This window comes from Myxine glutinosa, chromosome 7 (assembly GCF_964187855.1).
Source record: "Myxine glutinosa chromosome 7, kmMyxGlut1.1, whole genome shotgun sequence".
Classification (NCBI taxonomy): domain Eukaryota; kingdom Metazoa; phylum Chordata; class Myxini; order Myxiniformes; family Myxinidae; genus Myxine; species Myxine glutinosa.
Genome location: NC_136267.1, coordinates 32,704,062 through 32,727,876, shown reverse-complemented (window position 1 = coordinate 32,727,876; position 23,815 = coordinate 32,704,062). Strand labels below are relative to the sequence as shown.

General features: G+C 43.9%; 2 protein-coding genes across 4 annotated transcripts in view; one reads left to right on the top strand and one right to left on the bottom strand.

The window, feature by feature from the left end:
- Positions 1-7,006, top strand: part of LOC137431100 (uncharacterized) — a 172,319-nt gene extending 165,313 nt beyond the window's left edge. For both annotated transcript variants that reach the window (XM_078781398.1, XM_068122007.2), the window contains exons 28-30: positions 5,516-5,652; positions 5,751-5,831; positions 6,511-7,006. In XM_078781398.1, coding sequence (XP_078637524.1) covers positions 5,516-5,652; positions 5,751-5,831; positions 6,511-6,597 — 305 coding nt within the window. In that variant the 3' untranslated portion in view covers positions 6,598-7,006. The remainder of the gene's footprint in view (positions 1-5,515; positions 5,653-5,750; positions 5,832-6,510) is intronic.
- A 3,550-nt stretch (positions 7,007-10,556) lies between these two features.
- LOC137431104 (pyruvate dehydrogenase (acetyl-transferring) kinase isozyme 2, mitochondrial) overlaps positions 10,557-23,815 on the bottom strand; it is a 57,000-nt gene continuing 43,741 nt past the window's right edge. The window contains exons 8-12 of one of the 2 annotated variants that reach the window (XR_013624036.1): positions 19,269-19,367; positions 19,065-19,175; positions 17,486-17,599; positions 11,221-11,997; positions 10,557-11,138 (exon numbers count right to left, since the gene is read on the bottom strand). Coding sequence is in view for 1 of the 2 variants with exons in the window: in XM_068122038.2 (XP_067978139.1) it covers positions 11,857-11,997; positions 17,486-17,599; positions 19,065-19,175; positions 19,269-19,367 (465 nt within the window). In the remaining variant the exon portion in view is untranslated. Of the gene's footprint in view, positions 11,998-17,485; positions 17,600-19,064; positions 19,176-19,268; positions 19,368-23,815 lie in introns of both variants that reach the window. The other variant, XM_068122038.2, reaches the window with a different exon arrangement.

Below are 23,815 nucleotides of genomic sequence, written 5' to 3'. Positions count from 1 at the left end.
CCCCCCCCCCCACCCCTTCCCATGCCTCCCCCCCAAAGCCCTCTCCCTCCCACAGTTCTCTCGATATCTCCATGTCTCTCGGTCCCTGCTCTCAAATGTTGTGTTTGTGTCCTTCCCCCTCTCTCCCCATCTTGTCTACCGCTCCCGATGTTATTTGTTTTGTGTGTCTGTTTGTCTTTCTGTGTGATTAATGTTCGCTCTTTCACGAGCCTCGATCTTGTATACAAAAAAAAAAATAAAAATAAAAAAAAAAATGCAACATTTCATTATTTAATCTAAGATTTTATTTAATCGACCATTTCATCATTTATTCTAAGATTTTATTTAATCTGCCATTTCATTATTTAATGTAATATTTTATGTAATGCGACATTTCATTATTTAATCTAAGATTTTATTTAATCCGCCATTTCATCATTTAATCTAAGACTTTATTTAATCTGCCATTTCATTATTTAATCTAAAATTTTATTTAATCCGACACTTCATTATTTAATCTAAGACTTTATTTAATCTGCCATTTCATTATTTAATCTAAGATTTTATTTAATCCGACACTTCATTATTTAATCTAAGATTTTATTTAATGCGACATTTCATCACTTCATCGAGGATTTTATTTAATCTGACATTTCATCATTTAATCTAAGATTTTATTTAATGTGACATTTCATCACTTATAATAATAATAATGATTCATTTATTTTGTATAGCGCTTTTCCAGAAGCCCAAAGGCGCTTTGACAGAGTGGCAAACATAATGCATAACAATACATGAAAACAACAATTGCAAAAAAGACAAGAATCAATAGGGAAATATTTAAAGCAAAAGGAGGGAGAAGGAGAAGAGATAGTCAGGGGTTAAATGCTGTGGGTTGAATGTTGAATGCAGTGTTGAACAGGTGGGTCTTTAGTGATGTTTTGAATGTGGTGAGTGAGGAGGAGTCTCTGATGGTGTGAGGTAGTGAGTTCCAGAGGGTGGGCGCAGCGATGGAGAAGGCCCTGTCCCCCCAGGATCTGAATTTGGTCCGGATGGAGGGGGTCAGGAGGTTTGTACCAGCAGAGCGGAGGTTGCGGGTGGGAGTGTGTCTGGAGAGGAGGTCAGCCAGGTAGGATGGGGCCAGGTTATGGAGGGCTTTGTATGTCAAGAGGAGGATTTTGTACTGGATTCTCTGGGGGATGGGGAGCCAGTGAAGCTTGTAAAGGACGGGGGTGATGTGGTCACGGGTCCGGGAATGGGTGAGTAGACGGGCAGCGGAGTTCTGAATGTATTGGAGTTTATTGGTGATTTTTGAGGGTGAACCATAGAGGAGGCTATTGCAGTAGTCCAGACAGGAGGTGATGAAGGCGTGGATGAGGGTTTCTGCAGCCGTGGAGGAGAGGGATGAGCGGAGACGGGCAATGCTTTTCAGGTGAAAGAAGGCTGACTTTGTGATCTGTTTAGTGTATTTGTCGAAGGAAAGGGTTTGGTCAAAGATGACGCCAAGATTCCGGATGTGAGGGGAGGTGGATACTGGGATACCGTCGATGTTGAGGGCAAAGTTATGGGTGGATTTTGTGAGCGTTTTTGGGCCAATGATGATTATTTCAGATTTATCACAGTTAAGCTTGAGGAAGTTGATTTGAAGCCAGGATTTTATTTCAGTGATGCAGTTTGTCAGGATAGAGTGGGTGTCGGTGGAGACGAACTTGGTGGAGATGAAAAGCTGGATGTCATCGGCGAAGCAGTGGAATTGGAGACCATGACGGCGGATTAAGTGACCGAGCGGGGACAGGTAAAGGATGAAGAGGAGGGGGCCAAGAACTGAACCTTGGGGGACACCTTGGGGGAGGGGAGCAGTGGGGGATTTGCAGTTATTGATGGAGATGAACTGGCATCTGTCATAGAGGTATGATTTAATCCAAGAGAGGGCAGTGCCGGTAACGTTAAAGGTGGATTCAAGTCGGGTGAGGAGGATAGTGTGATCGATGGTGTCAAAGGCAGCGCTGAGGTCGAGGAGGACGAGAATGTTGAGGTTGCCAGCGTCAGAGGAGAGGAGAAGGTCGTTGGTGATTTTGAGGAGAGCAGTTTCAGTACTGTGGTTGGACCGGAATCCGGATTGGAATGTTTCATACAGGTTATTGGCAGAGAGATGATGTTTGAGTTGAGTGGCTACAGCGCGTTCCAAAACTTTTGACAGAAAGGGTAGGTTGGAGATGGGTCTGAAGTTGTTTAGGGTGTCAGGGTTTAGACCAGGTTTTTTTAGAATGGGGGTAACAGCAGCAATTTTGAGGGAAGGTGGGACGATGCCTGTAGACAGGGAGGAGTTTATTGTTGCAATGATAAGTGGAGAGAGAGCAGGGAGGGAGGCTTTGACAAAGCTGGAGGGGATGGGGTCAAGAGTGCAGGTGGCAGTTTTCATTCCTATGAGGAGTTCAGAGAGGTCAGTAGGGGAGATTGGGGAGAACCGAGACAGGGGATGGCAGGACAAGGGGGGGCAGGTGGTTGGAGGGGGAGCGGGTGCGGCGGTGGTCAAGCTGTTGTAGATGTTGTCAATTTTGCGTTGGAAGAAAGAGAGGAAGGAGATGCAGTTGTCTACTGTGAATGACTGGGTGGTGGTGTTCAGGGGGCGGAGGAGTTTGTTTATTGTCGAGAAGAGTGCTTTTGGGTTTCCGGAGCCAGAGTGGATAATTTGAGAGTAGTAGGCAGAGCGGGCGCGGGAGAGGGCATCTTTGTAGTGTTGTAGGTGGTCCTTGTAGGCTTGGGAGTGAACTGTGAGACCCGTTTTATTGCGGAGTCTTTCAAGTTGGCGAGCACGAGTTTTCATCAGGTGGAGTTCAGGGGTAAACCAGGGAGCAGAATGGGTGAAAGAAACTGTTTTGGTTTTTACAGGCGCAAGCTGGTCAAGGCAGGAGGAGAGAGTGTGGTTGTAGTAGTCAGTGAGGTCAGAAGGGGTGTGGAGGTCAATGAAGGGAGAAGTGGACATTTTTTCAGAGAGGGTGGATGAGAATGAGGTAGGTGAAAGAGCGTTTAGCTTACGGAAGTTGATTGTGCGATAATGCCTTGGTGTTGGGGCGGGGATGTTGATGGTCAGAGTGATGGCTAAGTGGTCAGAGAGGGTGAGGTCAGAGCCATAGAGATGGTGCAAATTTAATCCAGTGGAGCAGACAAGGTCCAAAATGTGACCACGGATATGGGTAGGAAAGTCGACATGTTGAGTGAGGTTAAAGCAGGTGAGTAAATCAGTGAAGTCAGTGGTTATTGTGGAGTCAGTGGAGTCCATGTGGATATTGAAATCACCAAGGAGGAGGATTGAGGGGGAGAGGGAACATAGCTGGGTCAGAAAGTAGGAGAAGTCAGACAGGAATGATGGGTGTGGTTTGGGAGGGCGGTAGACGACAGCCATGACTGACTGCGTGCGACCAGAGAGTTTTAAAGCCAGGTGTTCAAATGATGGAGCAGATGAGATGGAGATGAGGTTGGTCTTGATGTCTTGACGGTGGATAACGGCAATTCCACCACCTCGGCCCTCCGAGCATGGTTTATTGACGTAGGAATATCCATTGGGTGTGGTGAGGTTAAGTGTGTAGTAGTCCAGAGGTTGTTGCCAGGTTTCGGTGAGACAGAGAAAGTCCAGTTTGTTATCCAGGATGTATTCGTTCAGGATGAGGCATTTGTTGTTGAGGGACCGGGTGTTGAACAGGGTGAGCTTGATGTTGTTTTGAACAGCAGGGATGAATTCAGGTGATTTAGCCAGGGTTCGTAGGCAGGAGGTGCGATCGTGTGCGTTGCTGTGACCAGGTGCGCTGGGACGAAGAGTGAGAGTGCGCTGAGCCGACCAGAGGACGGGGATGGAGTGACCTGATTGCAAATAAACAAACTTACGACCGGAGCCACGGTGAATGTACCTGGGTCGTCGGAGGAGTCCATTTGATTTGATGGCAGAGATGCATGATGGGGTGGAGCGGGTATTGAGCAGAAGAAGCCTTGCGGCGGAGTACCTCAGAGCCATGCCAGGCAGGAGCGAAGGGACGAGTACGAGGCCAAGGTCGAGGAGGCAAAGCGGCAAACGACTGCAGCCGCTAATCAAGACCACAGCGGCAAACAGCCACCGCCGCAAACAACGGGAGCGGGCCTGAGGAAACAGTGGAGGAGCCGGGCAGGCGAAGCCAGGAGCAGAGCCGGGACCGAGCAGAGGGCAGACCCAACGGTCAAAAATCCGCCACAACCACCAGAAAAGCAAACTATGTACAATGGCCCAGTCGGAGAAGCGGCGAACAAGTAACGCCAGCGTCCTCTCCAGACCGGACCGGAAGCGGAAGTCAAATCCGCCATTAACCACTTCATTTAGGATTTTATTTAATCCGACATTTCATTATTTTATCTAAGATTTTATTTAATCCGCCATTTCATCATTTAATCTAAGATTTTATTTAATCCGACATTTCATTATTTAATCTGACATTTCATTATTTAATCTAAGATTTTATTTAATGCGACATTTCATCACTTCATTTTGGATTTTATTAGCGCTGAGGAAGCGCCTCTAGCGAATGACTTCCAGCCAGTGTAACACGAATTCCTGTCACAGGAATTCTGAGATCATATAAGTGTGACGTGGCAGTTCCTGATTGGTTCGTGTTGGGGAACCCCTTCTCGCTGCCGACGTGACGTAAATTCGCGCACGCGCACTGGTGAAGCGCGAGATTCGGCCCAAGGTTCTTATTATTATTATTATTATTTTTGTATACAAGATCGAGGCTCGAAATTCCATGCCCGAACCTCAGCGCAATCCAAGAGGATTCACTTGTTTAATCCGACATTTCATTATTTAATCTAAGATTTTATTTAGTCCACCATTTCATCATTTAATCTAAGATTTTATTTAATCCGCCATTTCATTATTTAATCTAAGATTTTATTTAATGCGACATTTCATTATTTAATCTAAGATTTTATTTAATCCACCATTTCATCATTTAATCTAAGATTTTATTTAATCCGCCATTTCATTATTTAATCTAAGATTTTATTTAATGCGACATTTCATTATTTAATCTAAGATTTTATTTAATCCACCATTTCATCATTTAATCTAAGATTTTATTTAATCCGCCATTTCATTATTTAATCTAAGATTTTATTTAATCCACCATTTCATCATTTAATCTAAGATTTTATTTAATCCACCATTTCATCATTTAATCTAAGATTTTATTTAATCCGCCATTTCATTATTTAATCTAAAATTTTATTTAATCCGACACTTCATTATTTAATCTAAGATTTTATTTAATGTGACTTTCATCACTTCATTTAGGATTTTATTTAATCTGACATTCCATTATTTAAACGAAGATTTTATTCAATCCGACATTTCATTATTTAATCGAAGATTTTATTTAATGCGACATTTCATCACTTCATTTCGGATTTTATTTAATCAGATATTTCATCATTTAGTCTAAGATTTTATTTAATCTGACATTTCATTTCTAAGCAATAATAAAAGCATTGCATTTTTTTTGTGCATCAGAGGCAAGTGAGGAAAGTGGAAGAAGATTAACTTTTGAAGCAAATTATTTGAGGGAGGCTCAACTCTCGTGGCTCGGCCCCGCTCTTTCTCGTCCAACAGTCCTCTGCTACACGGGAAAAACATACTGGCAACTAAAGGTGGGTTGTTGATGCCCAGGAAAATAAAATTTCAAACATTGAGAAGGTAGGTAGATTACACAACCGAGGTTATTAATAACATTGTTTTTTAACTGCAGGTACTGAGGAAGGATGTCATAACTGAGGAATTGGAGGGAAGAGACGAGCAAGGTTGTTTGGAGTTGTTAGTTAATACTTCAGTAAGTGTAAATCCATTTTCTTTTATTCTCCAAATCAAACTGCAGGCCGCCGAGCCTTTGACAATGTATAAAAAAAATTGTAACTTTGCCTTGACAATTTTTTAATGAAATAAATCAACACTGCCAAAATCATCACTTCTAACCAAACAACTGAATAGTCCAAATATAAATTGGAGTATTATTATAACAACAACCAAAATTAAACATTGTATTATGAGAATAAGTGCCTGTCTATGATGGGTCCCCTTAAACACCATGAATATTCTCTTTCAGCTCATTAACCATGTTCTGTGATAGTAAAATTATTTAATTAGTTTCAAATTTAATTATTTTTTGTGCATGTATATGTTTACAATTGAATTTGAGCTTAAGTTTCCCCAAAAAGTCATGTAGATGTCCTCATTTTAATTTATGGAAAATGCAATCCTTGGAGTTTCAGATACATACATACACACATACATATATACAGATGCCATAGCTCCAATAGAGTAAGATGCATCTATCAATTGTCTGTGCTATTTATTTACCATGTCTAGTCTTTTATACCTTTGGAGTGCTTGCTATAAACTATTGTAATGACATTATTAATTTTCTATCTCTGTTCTCCCTTTCTCTCTTCCTCTCCTCAACCGATGACCAATCCTGCCCCCTACATCCTCTACCCCTTGCCCAACCCAAGGATTCATCCAGCTCAAACCTCCAGCTCCATCTGCTTTTCCACAAGTTCAGCTTCAATTACATGATACAGCCAAGGGGAGCAATTTAGATTTGGCTAGATAGAGGAGACTGAGAAACTCTTCCATGTAACTACTTTCCAGTTCACACCACATTCACACAGTTCCTGTTAGAGTTATGTCTCCGATTGCCAAGATTGGGCTGGGACTCATCAAAATAAATCAGGCTGATCGAAAAACGGGATAAATTAACCTACTGTATTTGCAACTTCATGTCATTACTGAAGCATCATCACATTTACACTTCAAGTATCGTCATGAACAATTATTATTGATTGACTTCATGGCAGGTGCTATATTTGTAGACAAAATAAAAAGATGAATAAATGGTCGTTACTCAAGTGGCTACATCATAGTGAAATACCTATCCTTCCATGATGTACCGTCAGATTTCTCAAATAAACTTTGCTGGCTCTGCACTGCCAGGTGCCATCCCATAAATATGAGTGCTACCATTTTCTGGTTAACAGAGCATTGAGTAATAGGCCATGGGCCGCTCGTCTCTATCGTTCAGTTTCGTGACCATGATCGAGGAACTACTCAAATTTTGCATATATTGCAGCTGAAGAGTTAGTTGCTGAATCTGTAATGACTTATTGTAACTTCGACAAACCTGCAGTATTTTTGTAGACCCCTTTGAACACGTTGTTGGGGGTCAACAAAGCACGGCTCCTAAAAAACACCCAGTAGGGGTAGGAAAATTTATTTTCCCACCTGGCCTAGTTGGCCCTCCTGAACAGTGGTCCTACAAAGAGGTTTCCTTGTATCAGGACAACGTGAAGGTTCTGCCAAGTTTTTGCTCTTTGTAGCCCTTCACATTTCGTGACTCTCAGTCTCAGTCTTGCTTAGGGTGAATTTAAATTAAAAAAATAAAACTCTCCATTTGGTGAACGTATCTGTTGTGGGAGGTAGCTTTCATTACTTAATAAATAGCACTGCAAAGCGGGCATAACCCCTCAGCCCATGCATGGTGGAAACCAATTTCAAGATAGCTGCCGTGGCGGCCATATTGAAAATCGCAGCGTGCCCATGAACCTTCCTCTACTCAACCCCAACAAACACTGCAAACATGGATTTAATCGGACAAGCCGTTCTGCTTGAAATTGACAGAAACCAATTTCAAGATGGCTGCCGTGGCGGCCATATTGAAAATCGCAGCGCACCCATTTTCGAAAGGCGCCTTCCTCTACTCAACCCCAACACACACTGAAAAAATGGATTTAATCAGACAAGCCGTTCTCCTTGAAATTGACGGAAACCAAACGTTGACGGACGCCCGGCCGACAATAGCCCTTAGCACCAATTTCGGCTGAGGGGTGAAAAGAGACACTCAGGTAGGGGTCAAGGGGGCTCTCATAGACTCCCTTGCAGGGTGAGAGGCAGTGACACTCATGGGGAGTCAGGGGGAAAGCCACCTGAATCCATGAAGTTTTAATTGTTTCAATTTACCTGAGGTGCCTTCTAGAGAATGTTACGGTCACATTGCGTATGTTCAGGCCAGCTGCATCATGGTTTTTGGCATAGTGACCAAAATAAGTAAAAATATGAACATGGGTCCTGAAGTTTACCTGGATTGTTGATCAGGAGCAACAGTCACACAAAATTCCGCAGACCACCTAGACTCCGATATTTTTATGTCGTGAACAAACTTTGGTACATCACGGGCGATGAAGGTTGTGGTCAAGTTTGGTCGAAATCGTGTGTGTAGTTTCAGAGAAGAAAGCAAATACCTATTTTGGGGGTCAAACCCTCCCCCCATAAACCACCGCCCTTCTAATAAGCGCAGATTTTGATGCGGTCAATACACCATCATTAGGCATCAGATATGAAGTTTACGGCCAAGTTTCATCGAAATCGTGTTTTTGGTTCAAGCGATAATGACAAGTGTTTATGGACTCACTCACTGACCCACGGACAATGATCGATCGCATAAGCCCACCGGACAAAAGTGCAGGTGAGCTAAACTATTGAGATTATGGGATAAATGACGTCCCAAGGTATGTACCAATGTACCATGACATGGGACACCAGTATAAAATGGATTATCCCGTAACATACGGGACTGCTCGTCAGTGCGGCGGGGATCATCATGACATGAAAGACTGTTGAGACTGGCTCTTATGTTTGTTGTTTATTTACTCATACACGATCTAGACTCGACCTGTAACAAGTTCAACTAGAGAGTTCATATAACACTTCACCCCACAAAATGTTGAGAAACAAGGAGCTGATACTCTGGAGCGAGGGTCTACTGTACTACTGTGCAGATGATACTCTAGACCCTCTACCTTTTGGGTGGTATGAGAAATATATTTGTGTAATATGAAAGCTAAATGGCCAACAGTGTTTTAAACATCGCGCACACAAAAGTACATGGACAGACGATCGGTCTGTCAGAAGGAGCTCATTGTAATGTCCTGTCTCCGACCTTGTCAGAGGGGAGGGTGGCAAAAAGGTTAGCGCCGGGCTCTGCGAGTGGCAAATTTGATTGGTGGTGATGATTTAAAATGCCGTAATATTTTGTCGAAGTACTGCTAAACAGAAGGGTGAGGAAAGTGTTAAAAAGGCGATTTGTGTTCTAGTGTTCAAGTATAAAATTCAATTTAAATAAATTAAAGATTTTAAAGGTTGCAGAAAAAAAACTTGGAATTTACCTCCGTGGATGCAGCGTCTTTTACACCACCTTATGTAACACGTTATATAATTAGTTCTTCGTACCTGTTGTTTGTGTCCTTTATAACGTTCTTTAAAACGGTAAGTTTCCTGTTTGGAATGTTTTTCAATTTTGTTTGACTGCCTGACAGGCAAACAGAGTAAAAAATATCGCATTCCTCTCTGCACACATACGATTGGGACGAATTCAGAGCCAAAGTATTGTTAAACTACAGGTTTGTTTTACGATTCAGATTCAAAATATAACATCCAATTGAAGTCAAGTCGTTCGTCAATCATAACCTAGTGTTCTTTTGTTATATCACATTCACACTTTTGCAACTGCTTCCCACGATCACATTATCACATTTCCAGCCAAATGAAGGAGGCATTCCCAGGATTTGGAAAGGGGAGCGAGTGTCTACTGTACATAACTGAGAAATTATTTAAAACTATTCATCGTGATGACTGGACATTAATGGCGAAGAAAAACATGCAGTATTTTTTAAAATAGTTACAACGGTTGGATTATGGCATATTTGGAAACATTGAGGAATATTTTTTGCAATGACGGAGAGACAGTATCCAGAGCTGATGAAACCATCCTGGATCGCACAAATGTGTATTATTGTGGTTGATACTTTTGTAATGTTCTATATTGGCATTTTTCGATACGAACACTTATTTTCTACATGAACGAGGCTCGGGGAAGAGCAAGGTGGAATTGACAGTGGAGCAAGAATTAGGCTGAATGCTCTTACAAGTTAAGGAACAAACAAACAGGAAATAAAGAGGGAGAAAACACTTAAATCAGCAAGTAAGAAGATTTGTACAAGTACTAATTGCAAAGCAGATCGGCCTTAGTGACGACCCTATTAGAGGGCACTCAAACAATAAACAAAAGCTACTTTTTAGAATTTTACACAATGAGAGAGATGGACCACCTTTAGAGGCCATTTTCCCCCCGCAGAGCAGGGGTTGGCCTTTTTTGGGCACCGTGGTCCCCTTTTTGAAGCAATGTTTTATGGCCGGATGTTCTTCCTGCCGCCAACCCTGTTAGTCGCCTCTTGCGACACACAGGGAATTACCAGTGAGCTGGTACTCAATTTTCCAACCTTGGAAGGATGACAGGTTGAGTCAACCCCACCTGGCGTTAATTCAGCGATCGACCGGGATTCGAACCCAGGATCCTAGGATACCAAGCCGCACCATAACCGCTAAGTCAACACCAGGCTAGAATTTTAAACAATACTAAATAGTAATTTTTAAAAAGTTTGAACATACCTCAAACAACGAAGTCGAGCCTTGACTCACTGTAACAACAACTCGAGAGATGAGCAAGCAAACAAAATGTGTTGTATTCAGAGAAGAATCCATTTCCAATACAAGTAAACGAAGCATAAGAATAGTAAATTAAAATGAAGAATGGATGTAATGATGGAGAATTTTGTTACTGGAACCTTTGAGTACACTTTAGCCAAATGCAATGCACAGCAAGGTCGAAAAAGCAAATGGGCGCGTGTTTTAATAGGCATATACTACACAGTAGCAACAGCTCACCCAAAAGCCAATTATAACAAGACTGAGCATTTACAAAAAGCAGACCTTCACCGGTGTATATAGATTCCAGTAGATCTGAGAATCAGCTTGTACTCACTCACTGAGCGACACACAGCACAGTACCATTGGGTAAGTAAATATTTCTTAGCATGAACGATATAGATTACAATACATCTAGGTGCAGATAAACGCCCTCATGAATACGTGCGGCAAACCTCGGCATAAGCTACGTCCAAGGTACAAAATCAACTTGTGGTTAAATGAGAGGTAAAAACGTTTCGGTTAAATTAGATAACTTCATTCAACTGTGCTTAAGGCCACCAGAACATGCTAGTCGGAGCCCACAAGCCTTGCCGTGCACCTCAGACCCCGGACCAGCTCAAAACGTGACGAAGGCCATCAGGGCGCGAGTCAAGCCCGTGGTCTGAGGTGCGTCGCAAGGCCCGAGAAAAATGCTGCAAATCACGAAACACATTGTGACTATAAATACTGCACATGTATTCATCACGATTATTATGACTAAGTTCGTAAATTATTGTTCCAATTTCATTACCGAAGAAAACCTGCGTCATCATAGTAATATATGGATTATTTTAGATCGGAGAATAAACAAGCTATATTAAAGTAGATCTGGGAGTGCACGCACGCACGCACGCACACACACACACACACACACACACACACACACACACACACACACACACACACACACACACACACACACACACACACACACACACACACACACACTAAGAAAGGCAAAATAGAGATTCTATCGAATTCAATGTCCTCACTAAAACCAAAATAGATTCCCTACATCAGTTGTGAAACTACCAGCGGTTACAACAACACAGTGTAACCATCTATGTACAATGTAACATGTAAAATAGTGCGATTTCAATGATTGAGCATTCAATACAACGGGCTTTATCTGTGTTACATGTGGCAATGTGAACCAAAAACACGTTAGAGTATAATTACATGTGCAACTCACATCAAAGCTCATTTTCGGATTTTGCTCCTAGGCATGCATTAAAAGGTGGAAGCAAATGAACCAACAAAGGGGTCCGGTCACATGTTCACGGTGTTTTGTATGTTGCCATGTTCCTTGGCTCACTGCTTGGCATGCACCAGTCATCTGCCTCTTGGTTACTGCAGTAGTGGCGCCAGGCTGACTTGTTGAACACTGGAAGGCGTTCGATTGACTCACTTGACAATGCCTGTGGAGTGTGGCCACACAAGAACAAATGAGGCAAATATTTCAGAGAAAACTACTACAAACGACATCACCAGATCGAGAGCCTATGCCCACAAATGTAATGGCGCAGTTATTGCAAGAGGTGGACAATGGATTTTGAAGCGATTTCTCATTCGTGATACTTCTCTATTGGTACGTGTCACAGTGTTGGTCCGTTGACCGTGTGTGTGTGTGTGTGTGTGTGTGTGTGTGTGTGTGTGTGTGTGTGTGTGTGTGTGTGTGTGTGTGTGTGTGTGTGTCATGTTTTGTAGAGTTATACTGGAGCTTTCTGATGTGGAATGTGATACACCAAAATGATCGTCATGATCTGATTATATTTGGCTAATTTACTACAAATAATCTTGAAGAATTCCCATGTTTCTAAACGCACACCATGTTAAGGTGTATAGAGCAGCTGAATAGGTACGTGACGTCGGTAAAACGACTCGCGCGCCGGCATTTTGCTCTCTCCCTCTGCCCTCTCGTTTGGATTGTCTCTTGCGCTTGGAGCTCCTGCTCACCCTGGACGCACTCTTCCTCTTCCCTTCTTTCCTTGCGTTGGACCTCTTCCCATTTGGACCTTTGCTTGTTGGGCGATGACAGACGGTGGAGTGCTGACGGTCCTCCTTGCCTGTGTTCGCGTACGGAACCGAGCGTGCAAACAAGGCTTGCCGCGCAGTGGCGTACATGGCCTAGCAGCACATGAACAAGGGTGCATCGAGGCCTACTTCCCCCCAACATTGGAGCCGTGGCGGGCTTGTGCGCTTGGAGCAGACAATGCCCGACGATCCCTGACACTGCAGACAAAGATAAGCTCGCACCACACAGGAAACAAAACGGTTCCTTTAATTAATTCTTCCTTTGTCTGTTGTTGAAGTGAGGTGTGTGGGATCCCAACTTAGGACATTTATTTACCGGTGCATCCATTGTTCTCAGGTTCCGTATAATAAATAGTTTCTTTTTGGACATTGAATTCGGTTTTCGTTCGTGAGTTTAATTTCCTGCAGGTTGAAGACTGCCCGGCGAGATCGTGTCAGGTAAAAGCTTGCCGCTTCTTCTTCCTCTTTCTTCCTCCCGCGCATATATAGTGAAGTCCATATTCGATCGTCGCCTCAAAGTAAGCTCGATTAGTCATTAGTGGGTGCTCCGTGTTAATAGAGCCATCCACACGACAATACCATAGGATGGTGAGTATACTGATCCCATGGTGATTTGTTAAGCCAACTTCAGGTACAGTGGTGGCCAAGTGGTTGTGGATTCAAATCCATCCCAAGAGGCAGCTGTATTAGAAAATCAGATCCAAAGCTTCTGGAAGTTAAGCTAGTCTTGGAGGAAAAGACGTGGCAATGTTAGATTGTCAGCAAAAAAACTGCTGACTCATCAATAGCCATCAACATCACTCATCAATCACCACCATCTCTTATCTTCCCCCATCCAAAACCTTGATCTCTTGTACCCCCGTTAATTCATCCCAAATCCACTTTTTTTTTTGAAATACCGACTTTTTTCTTTCCTGGAGGTTCCAGCAGTGTCCATGTGTTTTATACTTTCCCACCCCCCACCCCCACCTCTCCTGCCTTCCCATGCCTCCTCCCCCCAAGCCCTCTCCCTCCCACAGATCTTCCGTTGTCCCTGTTCTATGCTGTTGTACTTGTATGCTTCCCTCTCTCTCCCCATCTTGTCTCTCGCTCCCTTTTTTGTATGTTTTGTGTGTCCATTCGTTGTTGTTTTTTGTGATTGATGTTATGTAGTTACACGAGCCTCGATCTTGTATACAAAAAAAAGAAGAAAAAATTGCCTTTAGGGTGGGGAAATCTGCCTGCTTCGCCTCGTCTGGTCGACATATGACATCAGTGCACACATGGTTGACTCGCTCTCAAAGCACTGGCAACTTTGCCACTCCTCCCACAAATGCTGGCTGTGGACAATCCGAGCTAACGCCTCTATGGGTTTGTTTCTCTTAAATTAAATACCCGTATTAAATGCCGCTCTATAAAATAAAGCAGATGATATAACATGGAATGTACGTTCTCCAATATGTAATTTAAATGGTATATCGTTAAACAATAAACATTAAAACAAGCAACCAATGAATGAATGCGCCGAAAGTGCTGCCGATGTCGAAATCACCGATCTGTTTGAGTTTGCTTTGTCTGTGTGCGAGGTTGAGCACTAAAGACAACATCTTGTTAAAGATCGACAAGGTGAGCGTACTCGGTGTGTGGAGTTTTGGCTTTGAAAACAAGGATAAGCCGGTAATCTCGTTATTCTCCTCACCGTTCGTGATGGACCAAACAAGAGGCAAACATGGCGACGTTGTTTCGTTCATTTATTTGTTTATTACATTTTTGTCACGACATGGGATTGCTTGGCAATTATTATTCGCGAAGTGCAACATCAAAGTTGTTGTTCTTTAACGGCCACTATTAGTATTATCCCACCTTGTGGGGACGGCCGGGGGAAGCTTGGCCCAAGTCATTCAAGAACCGGCTGGCGAGGCCTGACATTCGCCGAGTTAGTTCGCCTAGCCATGGTGCCGCCATACTCGCCTACTCTTTGTGAAGAACACTACAACAACAACATGCATTTTAAGGCCATTTTCCCTGCAAGAGCGGGGGTTAGCCTTGCGGTCCCCATGACAATCTTCTCCATTTTGCCCTATTTTCTGCATCTCCCCTTGTTAACCCCATTGCCAGCATTTCTTCTTCGACCATCTTTAGCCAAGTCTTTCTCGGTCTTCCCCGTCCTCTACCTCCTTCTACATTCATTTCCATCACTCTTCTCAACCAGTCACTTTCATCCTTCCTCAACACATGACCAAACCATCTCAACCTGTTCCTCTTTACATCATCAATCACAGGCTCTATTCCCATCATCTTTCGCAATTCATCATTTGTCTTCCTCTCTCTCAACGATACTCCAAACATCCACCGAACCATTCGCATTTCCACCCTTTCCAACCTTCGTTGCTGCTCTACGTTCATTACCCATGTCTCGCTCCCATAAATCATAACACTTCTCACACATGCAGCATACACCTTTCCCTTCAGCTTCAACGACACTCCCCTCCTTGTCAGCACGCCACTCAGTTCCCGGAACTTCTTCCATGCACATCTCACTCTAGCAATCGTTGCCGAGTCTGATCCACCTTCTCCATTCAGCATGTCTCCTAGGTAACAAAATGTTTTCACACCTTCCAGCTTCACGCCGTCTAGAAGATCCAACTCAACATTTTCTCCATCTGCAGCTCCCTCTGTGCACACCTTACACTTGAATGTAGCTGCCACACTGGTTAATGACCCTCTCAAACCACTACATTTTTGATGAACCCACTCAGCGCACATTGTACATTGAATGGAATTCACTCCGACAGCCTTCCTGCACACAGCACACGGCCACTTCCCAGTTCTTTCCACCTCACCACATGCTTTACCACTTGCCATCACCTTCGTTTTTCCGACATTCACCTTCAGACCTTTTGTCTCCATACATTCCTTCCACTTGTTCATCTTCTCCTTCAGTCCATCCATACTTTCTGCAATCAACACCAGATCATCTGCATACAACAACTCCCACGGTAAACCCTCCTTTACGTTCTGAGCCAGCACCTCCATCACAGCTACAAATAGTAGTGGACTTAGTACCGACCCCTGATGCACTCCCACCTTCACCTCAAACTCACCACTGTTCCTGTCCTTCGTCCTTACAGCTGTGCGCACTCTTTTGTACATTGCCATCACTACTCTGATCAACCATTCCTCCACTCCTAACTTCCTCAATGCCCATGTCACTACTTCGCATGGAACCCTATCGAATGCTTTCTCCAGATCAACAAACCCAAGAAACAACTTCATCCTCTTCTCCATGTACTTCTCCTGCAACTGCCTCAAAATAAAAAGCGCGTCTGTCGTTCCTCTTCCTGGCATAAATCCAAACTGCATTTCGTCAATCTTCACTTTCTTCCTTATCCTCCTCTCCAACACCCTTTCCAATACCTTCATTCCATGCTCCAATAACTTTATCGCTCTACGAGCCACAGTCCAGAGGGTCACCTTTCCCCTTGTATAGAGGGACGAGGGTACTCAGTTCCCAACTCAGTTTGTGAAGGACACTGTGGGATCTTTAACGTCCACCAACCCATACTGGCAGATGGGACCCCCAGTTTAACATCCATCGGAGGGACGGCACACACATTGATGAATCACCCTGCCATTGATGAAAACACAAAACTGCCAGTTTATACCTGGGTCAGGATTCAAACCCAGGCTACACAGATTAGACACGAGTGTATGTCCTGTCCGCTCACGAAGTCCAACATCAAAGGCGTAATTTTAAATGCCCGAAGAGTGAAGATAGTCATATATGATGTGTTCCGTTAGCGAGCAGCTTGCTCGGTGTGTTCCGTTAGCGAGCAGCTTGCTTGGTGTGTTCCGTTAGTGAGCAGTTTGATAGGTGTGTTCCGTTAGCAAGCAGCTTGCTTGGTGTGTTCCGTTAGTGAGCAGCTTGCTTGCTGTGTTCCGTTCGTGAGCAGCTTGCTTGGTGTGTTCCGTTAGCGAGCCTCTTGCTAGGTGTGTTCTGTTAGTGAGCAGCTTGCTTGCTGTGTTCCGTTAGTGAGCAGCTTGCTTGCTGTGTTCTGTTAGTGAGCAGCTTGCTCGGTGTGTTCCGTTAGCGAGCAGCTTGCTTGGTGTGTTTTGTTAGTAAGCAGTTTGCTCGGTGTGTTCCGTTAGCGAGCCGCGTGCTGTCACTTTCCAAGCCAGACGTTCCGTATAAACCGCTTTGCAAACTGCTCATCCAGTCACTCGGCAAAGGACCAAAGCGATTTGGTCCAGGCAAGATGAGGTTTGAATTTCAACAAATTGCAACAGAATTATGAAATAAAGAGTATGAACACAGGTAACTCTATGGCTATTCAGTTTGCTTTTATCTGGATCGTTATTGTATGTTACATGGTTCTCAAGACATCAATTATATTATTAGCCCCCATTGGACTTAGTCTGAAATGGGGCTTATGGATTTGCCAATGCATTTGCTGATGTTGTTCAAACTTGGCACACAGATAATGAATGATGGTTTACATATGCATTTTTTTTTTTTTGAGATCAGATACAAGATGGCCGACTGGCAGCCATTTTGTTACTTAAACGTGTCTCCAACAATCTCTCGGAGATGCATGGTCTGATTTTCTTCTAACTTGGCATAAAGACAATACATGAGTATACATACATATGCAGATTTTGTTTGTAATTCGACCAAATGTGGCTGAATGTTGGCCTTAAACTCTGTACAGCAAAATTACTAAAACCATGGCGGGGGGCGATGACATTTTGTCTTTTATTTTTATATTGTCATGATATTATCGCGATAATGAGGTCAATTATCGTTATATAGGTTTTTCCATTATCGCCTAGGCCTAATCTATAGTTAACATAGCAGAAAAGGACACAAAAAAGACAAAAACAAGTGTTTCTCACCTTAAGATAGATGACTGCACTAGTTCCAAATCCCTCCATGGAGTAAAGCTGCAGGTCTCCCTGGAAGTAGCGGGCGTAGAGACGAGCTATGGGTAGTCCATATCCAAAGCCAGCCTAAAATAAATAAATAAATAAACAATTAGTAGGGTGACAATGCCACACAGAAATAGGTCCTCCAAAGCCAGCTGTCGACTGGACATCCTCACTCGAACAAAGCCATTCCTTGGCAAAGCCAGAAGGCCTTTACTTGGCTCCACTGAGGAACTCACCACTTGCAAAGCTTTCATCCGCAGCTTGATGGAGTTCAGCTTTCCCCTCTGGGCTTCACATCTTTCTCAGCTTGACGCCAAGGAAATGAAGACCCACAAGATTATTGGAATCTCCCACGATGAAGCTGAGTCTATCACTTCACCATTGAAGACAGGTCAGTGGTCTCTCTCTGCCTTCAACCGTCTCTTTTCTGGTCTTGCGCCTTCTGCTATTCCTGTCCTTTGCTCCCCCCCACTCCCCCCCCCCCCCCCATTCCCCCCTCCAGGTTCCTGCAGGCCACAAATGGTCCAGCATCAATCCCTTTCTGGTGAAACTACCTAAATCCAGGATCACTGCTCACCTCCACTCATGTGTTCCTCTTTTCCCCACCTGGGGAACCAACTTCCACATCCTCTTCAATCTAGTTCTTCCTTCCAGGTCATCAAGACAGCTGATCACCACCATTTCAGACCATCCCAATTCCAAAACCATGATCTTTCCTCCTCTCGTTAACCACCCCCATCTCATCCAATCCCTCCTCCTTCTGAATTTCCACTTTTCCCTCCTGAGAGTTTCCTTCTGTATCCATCCTGGCCACCCCTGCATCCTCTCCTGCCCCCTCCCCCCATTCCTCTCCACACCCATTGTTTGTCCAAGTCTGCCTCTATCTTGGCCTTCAACAATGCTGTTGGTGTTTTCCCCCTCTCTCTACTGTTCCTTTTGTCCTGTTGCGTCCTAATCTGTTTAGTGGACCTTTACTAGGTCTCGCACAATCCTCGACTATGTATCCAAATAAGTAGGAATTGGTTGCATCTATGTATTATGTAAATACACCCAAAAGGTAAATGTGTAAATACATCCACATTTCTTGTATTTTACTAGGGTGAATTGATTTTGTTATTTCTTATTCAAGGAACAAAATCCTATGAATCAAAGCTTATAAAAAAATTAGAAATATTCCTTATCAAGGAAAGCCTGGTGTTGGGCTAGCGGCTAGGGTGCCGGCTTAGGATCCTAGGATCCTGGGTTCGAATCCCGGTCAATCGCTGAATTAACGCCAGGGGGGTTGACTCAGCCTGTCATCCTTCCGAGGTCGGCAATTTGAGTACCAGTTCACTGGTAATTCCCTGCTTGTCGTTAAAGGCGGCAAAAAGGGTTGGCGTCAGGAAGGGCATCCGGCCGTAAAACATTGCTTCAAAAAGGGGACCGAAAAACAACAACAACCACAGTTCCCGAAAAAGGCCAACCCCCGCTTGCGGGGAAAAATGGCCTCTAAAGGTGGTTTTAAGGAAAGCATGATGAAAAATTGAAAACTTCCCCTCGTACGTACCAACGGTGCGGCCCTGTCGATGTCCATGCGTGGAAGTGGGGCAGTGGAGTACATGTAATTGAACAAGCGATCAATCTTGCGCAAGGGAACACCGCCTCCATGATCACTCATCTGTACAAGAGTAACCACTCGAGTCATTCATTTCTACGAGTTCATAAAGTAATCAGTGAATACACACATGGCTACTCAAATGCAGAGACAAACCCTGATGGTCAGGTCTTCCTCTCCCAGAGTGACGAGTACTTCGATTGGTGGGTAAGTCACACTGTTCTCATGCTGTTCCACTGTTGCACGCATGGAATTCTGCAAATGAATGAAGTACATAAATTAGTGGAAATGGTAAACTCAAAGTAGAATTCGACTTTTGTCAACTTCCCTCTAATAGTTTTCATAGCTTCCTCTTGCCCTGGCATATTCAGCAACAAATTCATGCCAGTGTCAGAGTTCAGAAAACTAGAACAAAGCATGACTTTTGTACACCGCTCCTTTCCTGTTCCATCTCCAGGTGCTGCATGACGTCATTGCAGGGCAGTGAAGGGGGCCCGGCGATGACGCGTGCTGAAGGGAGTACTCAGTTTTCACTCCGGTTGTTTGTTTGTTTATTAGTTTGTCCAGGCGATATCTCAGCCATCCTTTGAGCTAGAAAGCTGAAATTTCGGCACAATAGTGAGCAAGTGCTTTGGCAAAAAACGTATTTTTTGTCTTTGATTACTCAATGAATTGATTAATTACATAAATATTATCGATTAATGAAGTACTTCTTTATTTCCTTTCTAATCTGGGCAATATCTCAGGCACCTTTGAGATAGGAAGCTGATATTTGGACACAACAGTGACCAAGTGATTTGGCTGTAAAGTGTATTTTTGATTTATTGATTAATCAATGAATCGATTTATAAAATTATTTGATTAATGACTTAATACTTTTTTTTTTTAAGTTACAGATTCAGATGAAACTGGTGGTTTAGGTATTATATTAGCCAATTGATGAATAATTTAATTATTTTATGATTATTATTTATTTATTTTCATTATTAATGGCTTCCGGTCCCTCAAGCGAGGAGGCTTGCTTCGATCTCTCCACGACATCAAAGTTTGAGTATTTTCCCATTCGTGTCTTTGTCAAATCTCCACTGGTTATTTTATCGTGTATGTGTTATTGTGTGTTTCTATTTAGTTTTGGTTTTGTAATTATTGCAAATTTGTGTGTAACTGGTCGTTTTTTTGTTCGCACCTCATGCGCGGCCTGATCTCTCCAGGTTCTCCCCCCCCCCAGGCTCCTCCCCCCCCCCCCCCGTCAGTATTTTGTGACTATAAGTTCTTTCCTTCAGAGTATTTGCTTGTTTCTTTGATTTTCTTTTCTCCCCCCTACCTCTCACGAACATTTTACCCTTTGTCCAAAGTTTTAAAAACAAAACAAACAAATAAACAAAAAAAAAAAGCAAAAAAAAAATTCTTTATTAATTCTTTCTCACCTCCCGGACACGTGCTTGTTCACTCACCTCCTCGTCTCGACTTGTGTCCCGCCCCCTATATCTCGTTTTTCTTCCACCTCTGCTCCTTCTTTCTCAAATCCACGTCCTCACTTCGAGACTTTTCCCAGATTATTTTTCATGGTTTTGTTTAAATATTATTTAAATATGTTTAAACCGCAGCCGTGATGCTGACGCCTCCCCCCCCCCCACCCCCCCCCCCCCCCCCCCCAGAATTTCCATGTTTTAAACGTTTCCCAGTGTGTACCCTGCATTAGAATAGGTACACCGTATCCCTGCGTGTCGTAAGAGACGACTAAGAGGGTTGGCGTCAGGAAGGGCATCCGGCCATAAAAACATTGCCTCAAAAAGAGAACCATGACAATTACAACTACAGATGGGCAGGGTACAGCCCGAAGTGGAGATCGGTTTCTGAGGTTTGGACATGGAATGTAGGGACAATGACAGGGAGATCAGAAGAAGAGTGGACATATGTTGTGTGCAAGAGACGAGATGGAAGGGAAGTGGTGTGAGAATGGTGAAGGGTAGGCAGGGACAGAAATACAAGTTTGTGTGGCAAGGGTGCCCAGAAGGCGTGAATGGTGTTGGTGTCCTGTTTTCTGAGGAGTTTGTAGACAGTGTGATGAGTGTGACTAGAGTGAGTGATAGGTTGATGATGGTGAAAATGATGATTGCAAAGCTCTTGTGAAAGTCATCTCGGGATATGCTCCGCAGGTTGGTCGGAGCGATGAAGAGAAGGACAAGTTCTGGTGTGTGATAGAGAAGCTGATGGAAAACGTGAAAGATGAGGAAGTTGTTGTGGTAGGAGGAGACCTAAATAGACATGTGGGAAGGAGTATGGATGGTTTTGAGGGAGTTCATGGGGGTTATGGATATGGTGTGAGAAATGGAGAAGGTGAAAGGATTTTGGAGTTTGCTGATGGAGCTGATTTGTTGATTTGTAATACTCAGTTCCAGAAAGAGGATAATAAGCTTGTTACATACACGTCAGGTGGATCGACGACAACCGTTGACTACCTGATGGTGCGTAGGCGAGATAGGGGGCACCTCCGGGACACAAAGGTGATCCCGGGGAAGGAGGCTGTTTCACAGCACCACTTGGTTGTCTGCGACATAAGGGTGAAAGGTGCGAGGAGAGCTCGGCGGGTGAAGTACCAACCGAGAATGAAGGTGTGGAGGTTGAAAGAGGTGACAGTAAGGGAAGCATTAAAAGAGAGGCTGAGTAGGGTAGAGGATGATGTGGTTGAGCTTGAAAGTGGTTGGATGTCAATGAAAGCTAGTCTGTTGGGAGCCGTTGGTGAGGTATGTGGATGGACAAAAGGACCACCGAGGCACTCGGAAACATGGTGGTGGGATGATGAAGATGGAAAGAGGATTGACGAGAAGAGGAAGAAGTTCAAGGAGTGGCAGAAGGCAAAGGGTACGGGAGCAGAAACAGCAGAGCATGAAAGTTATAAGGTAGGCAAGAAGGCTGCAAAGAAATAGCAAAGGCGCAGGAGGCATGTAGGAAAATGTTCGGAGAACGCTTGGATTCGGAAGAGGATCAGAGAGTAGTATTCAGGATTGCAAAGCAGATAGCGAAAGAGAGGTGTGATGTGATGGGGGTGAGTTGCTTGAAGGATGAAGTGGGACAAATCGTTGTCGACCCAGATGGAATTAAAGGAAGATGGAAAAGATATATGGAAATGCTGTTGAATACAGAGAATGATTGGGATGGCAACATAGAGAGTAACCCAGTTTTCGGACCGGCAGAGAAGATAACTGAGAAGAAAGTTGAGGAAGCGATAAAAGCAATGAAGAGTAGAAAAGCGGGAGGGCCGACAGGAGTTGTGGGAGATATGTTGAAGGCAGCAGGAAGTTGGGGTGTGAAGAGAATGACAGAGATCTGTAATCTGGCGGTGAAAGAAGGTCGCATTCCTGTGGATTGGGAACTGAGTACCCTCGTCTCTCAATACAAGGGGAAAGGTGACCCTCCAGAGTGTGGCTCGTACCGAGCGATAAAGTTATTGGAGCATGGAATGAAGGTATTGGAAAGGGTGTTTGAGAGGAGGATAAGGAAGAAAGTGAAGATCGACGAAATGCAGTTTGGATTCATGCCAGGAAGAGGAACGACAGATGTGCTTTTCATTGTGAGGCAGTTGCAGGAGAAGTACATAGAGAAGAGGAAGAAGTTGTTTCTTGGGTTTGTTGATCTGGAGAAAGCATTCGATAGGGTTCCACGCAAAGTATTGACATGGGCATTGAGGAAGTTAGGAGTGGAGGAATGGTTGATCAGAGTAGTGATGGCAATGTACAAAAGAGCGCGCACAGCTGTAAGGACGAAGGACAGGAACAGTGGTGAGTTTGAGGTGAAGGTGGGAGTGCATCAGGGGTCGGTACTATGTCCACTACTATTTGTAGCTGTGATGGAGGTGCTGGCTCAGAACGTAAAGGAGGGTTTACCGTGGGAGTTGTTGTATGCAGATGATCTGGTGTTGATTGCGGAAAGTATGGATGGACTGAAGGAAAAGATGAACAAGTGGAAGGAATGTATGGAGACAAAAGGTCTGTAGGTGAATATCGGAAAGACGAAGGTGATGGCAAGTGGTAAAGCATGTGGTGAGGTGGAAAGAACTGGGAAGTGGACCTGTGCTGTGTGTAGGAAGGGTGTCGGAGTGAACTCAATTCAATGTACAATGTGCGCCGAGTGGTTTCTTCAAAAATGTAGTGGTCTGAGAGGGTCATTAACCAGTGTGGCAGCTACATTCAAATGTAAGGTGTGCACAGAGGGGGCTGCAGATGGAGGAAATGTTGAGTTGGATCTTGGAGACGGCGTGAAGCTGGAAGGTGTGAAAACATTTTGCTACCTCAGAGACATGCTGAATGGAGAAGGTGGATCAGACTCGGCAACGGTTGCTAGAGTGAGATGTGCATGGAAAAAGTTTCGGGAACTGAGTGGCGTGCTGATGAGGAGGGGAGTGTCGTTGAAGCTGAAGGGAAAGGTGTATGCTGCATGTGTGAGAAGTGTTATGATTTATGGGAGTGAGACATGGGTAATGAACGTAGAGCAGCAACGAAGGTTGGAAAGGGTGGAAATGCGAATGGTTCGATGGATGTGCGGAGTATCGTTGAGAGAGAGGAAGACAAATGATGAATTGCGAAAGATGATGGGAATAGAGCCTGTGATTGATGCTGTGAAGAGGAACAGGTTGAGATGGTTTGGTCATGTGTTGAGGAAGGATGGAAGTGACTGGTTGAGAAGAGTGATGGAAATGAATG